We start from the raw sequence: 8,558 nt of genomic DNA on the forward strand, positions 1-8,558 counted from the left end.
ACTTGTATCTTAACTAAGTTAAATTTTTAAAGTTATTAACTTTAACTTAACTTAGTTAAAAAAAAAGTAACTTACCCAACCCTGGCCATAAATGATTGCGTCGTTATATTATTAAACTTCACAGTTACATTAAGAGATCCTAAAAAATTTCGAAATTTAGTTCTTCTTTACCATTTCTTAGTCCAATATGGCGCTCTAGAGCTGTCGATATGTTGTGTGACAATTTACTTCATATATAAAAGCTGTGCAATCTATACTTACAAAATAGTAATCCACAGATTAGTAGTTTGCAACGTAGCCCGTACCACAGATCATTCTAGCAACGTTCCAGCAGTATTGCAGTAACATTGCAGCCAGCAAACACGTTACAACAATATTGCTGCCAGCTTTTGTGTTGTATGGGGGAGTTCTTAGAATTGAACTTACAAAAAGAGGATTCTACGTGATAATAATTGATTTCAATGAAACTCATTGTAGCGATAGGTCGGTCTCTCAAGTGTTACCAGAAAAAGGGAAATGATGCGCTAGTATTTAAAAAAAAATCGATTAAAAAATTCTGAGCGAGTTGTTACGGTCTTTACCGAACACTCTATATGTATAATATTAACATATTTATATAAATATATTAATATTTGCTTAAAATTCTTAAAATATATTAATATTAACGTAATACGTCAATTTCACGAATATATGAATGGAGTCGCAAACTTACCTATCGGTATACCACGTCGAAAAGCACAGTTTTTTCGGCGTGAATGGACTTTTGGGCGAGCTCGCCGTGTTCGTGATCGGTGACGACTTCGTTGAAGATGACAAGAGCGAGATTCCACTCTCCGGCGTACAGGGCGATCGATTCTCTTCATCAGCGTAGGTCCCTGGCTGCCAGGAATATCTCGTCCTGGTGTTAGGACTGCCTTGACTAGGGCTTGAGCCGCCTGAACTTGATACGCTTTTCGAACTCTTGGGACTTTTCAGCCCACCAGAGCTGAAGACGCGACCCAAACGTAGTCTCAAGGATGTCTTATCTTTGAGTCTTGCAACATAATTGTCACTAACACTCGAAACAGCCCCATCGGGCAACTCATTACTCGTCATAATTCTCGAATTATGATTCCTTGAAATATACTTTATACTTTATAGAAATATTATAATTAAATTGTAAAGAAATGAAAAATTATTAAATTATAAACTTATAAGAAGTTAAAATACTTAAAATAAAAAATTTTAATGCATGATTTAAAAACTCAATACGATCGAATGTGTCGCACGCGAAAAATAAAAAAAAAATGTGATACGAATTTAGACCGACGAAAATGAATCTAATTAAATAAGAGTTCCTATTGTCAATGCGGATCTTATGTGTTTAAATATTTCCCTGTAAATTTATCAGAGTAATATCACTTATTAAATTCACAAGCAATTTAATAATTTTTTGTTGAAAATAAGCATCTGCAAGTAACTTTATTACGAAAAATATTGCCTCGGTTAGAGTTTCAACCTGGAATACTCTACTTTCAATATGTATGTCACAATAAAAGTATTAACTCTAATAAACAGACTACAGTAGACTACAGTAAGTGTGTACATTTACTGAGTTAATACTGATTGTGAAATATATATAAATTCTTTTTTGTAATTTGAATGTGGCTTTATAAATATAGAGGAAAAAAAGGAATAAATAGCGACAAGTAGGATCTACGTAGCGAAATTTTTTTTTTATTCAAAATTATTTCGTTAACAAAATGAAAATATCTTTTCCAGATCCTGTGTGTAGCTATTTACTCCTTTTTTTTTGTAAATATATATAAATTCGCACAAATATTTAAGCACTAAAATCCGCTTTGACTAAATATAAAAGATCTATTTAATTTAAAAAAAAAATAAAGAAATCATAATTTATATTTAAAATTAAAATAATTTGTTTCAAATTTATAATCTTTTTCACGAATATCGTTGACGATCAAAACTGTCTCGTGTATTTTGATTCACTTATGCACTAAATTATAATAAATTATACGTTATTCAAGTATGTAAATCGCACGTACGTGTTGTATCAAAACGGTACACTAAAAACGACTGGATGCGATTTCGTTCAGGAATTGAGTAAAACCCCAATCGAGTCAGACTTCCTGTCGCTAACCACATCTCCTTCCTTCTTCGCTTTTATCAATTTGGATCAAAATCCTTAAATGTAAATGTAAAGCAGGAAAGTCTAATAATAGAATGGGAAAAGTGCAATTCGCGAAAGCGATAAGCTGCTCAAATGATATTCTACGGGCAACAGTACTTGTTTAATCCAATCAAAGCTCAAAAATCTTAATCTATCAACGACATTTAATCGCTTTGTAAATATTCGATTATCGAGCTCACTTTAATTTGTTGCGAGCGATCTTACACGTAACTAAATGAAAAGAAATAGAATTACAAATTTTTAATTGCCTAGTCTGTATTTCGTTTTTGATTTACAGATCAACACTTACTGCATGGTACAATGATAATAAATAATCAAGGACGCGGGATCCGCAGAAAAGTGGGTCAACCACTCGTATGGCGGGCGTTAGCGCTCCTGAGAATAACGCTTTGGTGCGATGAAAAAGGAAAAGATAGGATTGAGCTAGCTCGATCCTTCTGTCACGTCATGTCACATATTTTCAATTATCTACTTATCAACAATACAATAACAATTTATTACTATTTAAACATGTATTGTGAACGCTTTTGAATACCATCGAGAGGAGAGTCCATGGGATGAACACGAGTGAGATGATAAAACATGATGAGATGATAATAGTACTAATATCGCGACTCATGCCAGGCATCTCGCGTGCTCACTCGCGTTCTTCACAATTTCTGCGATCGGTAGCAGGGAAGCGCTTATTTCGTCGATTGTTCTAGATAAGCTATAAGATCACCCCGTTCTTGGGGTTTCTTTAATCCGGCGAATACCATCTTCGTACCGGGAATGTATTTCTTTGGATTTTCTAGATACTCGAAAAGGGTATCCTTATTCCAAGTGATGCCTAGAATATAGCAATACACAAATTATAATTAGATGTGTATTATATAAGTATACATATACGTATTTATTCTAACAATAAGTAATGATTGATGTTATAGATAATACAGAATAAAGGAGTTTAACGTTATTTATAAATTTATTATTTTTAACTATATGTCAATAACTAAACACATACCTTTCGCTTTGTTGGCATCGGTATATAGGAAACCAGGCGCTTGGCCAGTTTTTCTACCTATTAGTCCATGTAAATTGGGACCTACTTTGTGTTTGCCACCTGCTTCGACAGTATGACATTGTGCACATCTTTGAACAAAAATCTAGAAGAAAAAAATGCACAATTATGTTATAATAAATTGTTGTTTATAAAGTTATCAAATTGTCTTTATGGCTGAATTCGGTTTGACGCTCACGCATTAAGTTTTATTCTATTTTTCTTCAACATATAAAGACAGAATGAAGCGCATAAGCGTCAAAACTGATCAGCCATTATTTATTACCTTCTTTCCTTTTTCTGGATCACCCGCCGGAACACCCATATTTATTTAATTATGTATTCTGGAAAAAAAAACGTTCAATTATACAAAAATAGTAAAAAAATATAAGAGTTTTTACTATTTGTTACTTTATTATGCATTGTATCGTTATTCGATGCTCAGCAAGAATTAATGTTATAATTATTAAATATTATTAAAAATAATATCGATAACGCGCGAGCGCAAAAAATAATTGTTTCGAAGAAAGAATTCTAAAACAGAAAGTTGAATGTCATAGGGGTTATCGGTGACCGGCGATGTTGAGATTAATAAAAATATATAGTTCAAACAAATGACAATACTTCAGAAATAGTCAATATTACCATCACTATTACAATCATATAAAGAAACTAATATATAATAAAACACATAAAAATAGTTTTATTTATAATCGTTGCATGTTATTATATGCGCATGTTGCGATGTATTGTATTAAAACACGACAAACAGAGGAAAAGATAAACCAGTAGAAAATCTGCATAGTTTGTGATAATTTTTTGTGTGCCTTTTTCGCATTTGTTCTATCTATTACTTTGCATTTTTTTCATAGACACAATTTCTGTTTGATGAGCTATTTAAAAAATTAAATATAGGAAATGAAATGCAAAAATTAATGTAACGTGTAGAAGAATAATGGATAGCATTAGTTGGATTAGCTGATGGTTGGACAGACACAACCAGAATGAGCAAAATAAGAAATCGAGATAGCTTGACTGTCATAAAAAATAAGCAAAATATAGCGCGAAAGAAGACATTACAGCGTCACATTACAGTCATCGGTGATCTCTAGTAAAATAAATGTATAAAAAATATGATAATAGTTTAACTTATCTATTATAGATAATATTTTACAGTAATATGCATCGTATAACGAAAAATTCATTCCGGCGCTTTGCCAAGTCTTGTAAAATTGATGCGCGTTAAGCTTTCAAATAATTAACGTTAATAATCCACTAATATCAATATAATATTCTCTCACGATCATCATTAAATATTAAGAGTGCATTTCTCATTTAACGTTCTGCAACGCTCGTGAGTATCATTTCTTCCTTCTTGTAATCAAATATATTAAACAAGAACGAGATAATGCACGCCAGCGTTGCGAACATTAAGTGGAATGCTTCTAAAATTTTTCGGTACGATCGCATGCGGTTTTATGATGCCCTAAAATACTTATAATAATTTTAAGTATCTTTGCCATAACAGTTTCAAAAAGATGTCTATGTAATTATATAATGATGAACTTTTATACAGAATGTATTAAGTATTTTGAATCATTCAGCCATCTCGAAAACTGAACTTGGCAAGCAAAACTGTTTCAACTAATAGTTATATGGCACAAGAAAAGACAAAAAAAATAATAAAATCAATTTTTTTAAAAATTAATTTTTCAAGGTCACATAAAGGTCATTGCCATTTTTTAGATAAAATTTATGATTTTTTTTAAAAATATAATATTCTTTTAATTATTCTTCTACTATATATAAAAGTAATAAAATATTAGAGCGACAAAAATTAATTTTACGATATTTTATTCTAGCATATCTGACATGAAATAAAATATCTCGTAAACTATTAATTTTTTGATAATTGTATCTTAATATTTTTATGCACAAAATAATGAGATGAATTAATTGTGATGTAAAAAGAAACACACGGATGCTTTTGGAAACGTGAAATTAATCAATGGTGTAATAAAACCATATAGATACTTTTGACAGTTTGTAATTGTTACAATTGTAATATCGCATAATTTTAGTATTAAAACACTATTACATCTCTGAATTAAAAAAATGAAACACTAATTAATTTATATATTATAATTTTTCTACCAAATATTACTTCCACCTTCAGCTTAATAATCACTCACGATATTACAAGCATTGCAACGTTGTGATTTTAATCTATTTTGTAATACATGTACCAAAAAAACGGAAGTGTATAAAAAATATTCGTGCTCGTGGAACAATTAAAATATACAATTATCAATTTTTGAATTAATTAACATTTAACGAACTATTCCGGAAAAAAAACCAATAATTTTGTGACTGTATAACTTACAATTAGTATAATAGAGCATATTATACTAATTGTAATGGCCTCCTACAATAAGCCATTAATTATAAATCAGAAGTCAGAAGCTAAAAATTGACTGTGATTGATTAATTATTACCTTCCGACTTCTAATTTATGACTAATAGCTTATTGTAAAAGGCCTATAAGTTACAAAGTGTCATCATGCATCAAGATTCTTAGAAAATCGAAAAGGATGTAGAGACAAATGGTGCTTTCCAGCAAGACGCAGTGAACATTTCATCTTTATTTAACAGTGACAAACGACAAGGATGTAATGACTCATACTGTATTACACTGTATCATTTGTATCTTTTCCTGGAAAGCACCCAAAGAAGACGTTCGGAATGAGACACGTGTAACTCTAAAAATAACCTTTGAGCCAATTCTATAGATGCCATCAATTCACGTCAAATGGATGCATTTTTTCTTCTAATTATCTATAACACAAATAGACACTATAGACAGCTGCGATAATCGCGGTTACTATTATTGAAAGAAGCGATTAAGCCATTGCATCACCAATTGGCATTATTCAGGAAAGGCTCTTCTGAAAATCAGAGCATTTTATTTTTCGATCAATTGATCGCGGCCACGTTTCTAGCAGTCCTTCGTTGTAACAATTTCCCTCCGGATGTGGGACTAGTATTTCGCACGATCCCAAAAATGTATTCGGAATGGTCGAACAATGGCTAAGAGCCAGGGTTAAATGCATTACGTAAGCCGCTACTATCTGACGTAAGTCACGCGGTCATCTGACTGAAGGGTATTCAACGACAGGCCAAAGAGAACAAAGCACCACGAGTTTATCGATTTTCCTTTTTCATAAATACATGAATGAATTCCATCGTGATTTAATACTATTTCTGGTCTTGCAAACCGGATTTACCGAGACGCGAGCACGTGGTACCAATGAAATCGGCAGAGATCTAAATTCGAAAAAGAAAAAGACGATATCTACAATACACGCACACTCCCGTACGCATGCACATTCATTCGTTTGTACTCACCGTGCGTTTTTTTTATAACAAAGTAGTTGGTAATTGACTTCCGATAACCGACCCAATCTGACCGTGAATGGCGTGAATACTAATAACCGCGAATGCGATAGCCCGCGATCGATGTAGAGTAGAATTACTGTACTCTAAGTTCACATCGCGCACTTGATACGGGTACTAACTAGTAATTTTCTATTAAATTATCTTAAATTTCAGCGATACGTGGAAACGTATACATGATATGTGTATTTAATTAATCATTTTGATATATATTGTATCGGTTTAATACATTATTCTTTAAATACATTGATGAAATTAAGATAATTTAATAGAAAGTTACTAGTTAATACACGTATCAAGTGCTCGGTGTAGCTCAGTGTAAAGGGATCACTGGTTGGCGGGTGACCTCGGGCCAGTGTTGCCAACCTGTTGACACAATAAATCTCTAAATTAGAATTAAAAAATCTCACAAAATCTCTAATTTTCCACCAGTGTTCAAAAATTTCCACTATTTAAAAAAATTAAAAAATTTCAGAAATCTTTAAAAATCTCCAGTTTTTTTAACCAAAAAAGCTCAAAAACTTCCAGTTTTTTTTATTTTAGAAACCTCTAAAACTCTCCAGTTATTTATCAGAAAATTTAAAAATTTTCAGTTTTCCAATTTTATAGGGAAATTGCTTAGAATATGTATAAATGGAAAGAGACTTGCTTATGCCACCTTTATATTGTGCCTGGGGATAGATTGTGGATTTTGAAATGAGGTGAAAATTACAAAACAAAGATTACTAGGTATTGTCCAGTTAAATTATGAATTTGATTGGTCTCTGGTAAATTTGCTAACTTTTGTAATTTTTATATCATTTTAAGACACACATTCGACCCTCTAAAGCCATTTCTGCGAGAGAAAGAGAGGGAATGTGCCATCACATTATGCACCGTTAGTGCATAATGTGATGGCACACATTCCACTCACATCGGCTGGTACCTAGTAACTTTTCACTTTATCAATAAGAATATTTTATTTTAAATTAGCTCATAACAATGGCTGAACGTAGCCAATGGGTGCATTCATGATGTAATAAGACATCATGGGTGCATTCAGTACCACAACCTCTCACTGAGCGCTCAGTGAGCTCTTGTATCTGTTTGGTCTATATTTTTAGTTCTAACGGAATATGCCAATCAGATGCAAGAACTCAGTGAGCGGTAGTAGTACTGAATGCACCTAATGGGTGCATCCAGAAGCACGACCGCTCACTGAGCGCTCGGTGAGCTCTTGCATCTGATTGGCATATTCCATTAGATCGAAAAATATAGACCAAACAGATACAAGAGTTCAATGAGCGGTCGTGCTTCTGGATGCACCTATTAGGTGCTCACTGAGCGCTCAGTGAGCTCTTGCATCTGATTGGCATATTCCATTAGATCTAAAAATATACACCAATCAGATATAAAAGCTCACTGAGCGCTCAGTGTGCGGTTGTCACTGAACTGTATAACACTGGAATGGGCATCGAGGAAAATTCGTGGCCGCAATTGATCAGCCGCCATTTTGATTTAATGTGGTATTTGAGCGAATCAGAAGCGTTCGCGCACGCGTTGCGATCGATGTAGGCTGCTTTCCTTTTAGGAGACACAAACCGACCCAGTATAACACACTCAAACACAGTTTGCCACGCTTAAATGGAACGCGATATGTGCAGTGTGTGTGTATCGTGTGTACGAACTTTTAATACCTAACCTTAAAAGATTTGAATTTTGACCTTAACGAACATACGAGATCAGATTATTGCAAGGAGTGATGTGTATATTTTCGAATAAAGGTACATACTTTGCATCAATTGGTGGAGGTATTCCAAAAAAAGATTTAACATCTTACAAGTTACAAACTTTTCAAAATTATTTTTAAACTTTACAGGTATTTATAAATATTGT

The 8,558-nt window shown here is 32.8% G+C and overlaps 2 protein-coding genes across 2 annotated transcripts in view; both read right to left on the bottom strand.

The window, feature by feature from the left end:
- LOC108759134 (rap1 GTPase-activating protein 1) overlaps positions 1-1,095 on the bottom strand; it is a 137,270-nt gene extending 136,175 nt beyond the window's left edge. Inside the window, exon 1 of the mRNA XM_018504433.1 lies at positions 713-1,095. Within this exon, the coding sequence (XP_018359935.1) occupies positions 713-1,095 (383 nt within the window). The remainder of the gene's footprint in view (positions 1-712) is intronic.
- Positions 1,096-2,426: 1,331 nt separating this feature from the next.
- CytC (mitochondrial cytochrome C) lies at positions 2,427-6,737 on the bottom strand. Its single transcript, XM_018504441.1, has 4 exons — positions 6,636-6,737; positions 3,517-3,574; positions 3,195-3,336; positions 2,427-3,020 (listed from the first exon to the last, which is right to left on the bottom strand). The coding sequence occupies exons 2-4, from the start codon at positions 3,553-3,555 to the stop codon at positions 2,875-2,877; spliced, it is 327 nt and encodes a 108-aa protein (XP_018359943.1). The 5' UTR covers positions 3,556-3,574; positions 6,636-6,737; the 3' UTR covers positions 2,427-2,874.
- Positions 6,738-8,558: the final 1,821 nt, after the last annotated feature.

This window comes from Trachymyrmex cornetzi, unplaced genomic scaffold (genome assembly GCF_001594075.2).
Source record: "Trachymyrmex cornetzi isolate Tcor2-1 unplaced genomic scaffold, Tcor1.1 scaffold169, whole genome shotgun sequence".
Taxonomy (NCBI): domain Eukaryota; kingdom Metazoa; phylum Arthropoda; class Insecta; order Hymenoptera; family Formicidae; genus Trachymyrmex; species Trachymyrmex cornetzi.

Bases quoted from the DNA above. Each gene is read 5' to 3' on its own strand.
- CytC (XM_018504441.1), bottom strand. From the start codon at position 3,555: ATGGGTGTTCCGGCGGGTGATCCAGAAAAAGGAAAGAAG. The intron at 3,337-3,516 runs GTAATAAATAAT...TTTTTCTTCTAG, and splicing joins ATCCAGAAAAAGGAAAGAAG to ATTTTTGTTCAAAGATGTGC. The intron at 3,021-3,194 runs GTATGTGTTTAG...GCTATATTCTAG, and splicing joins CGATGCCAACAAAGCGAAAG to GCATCACTTGGAATAAGGAT.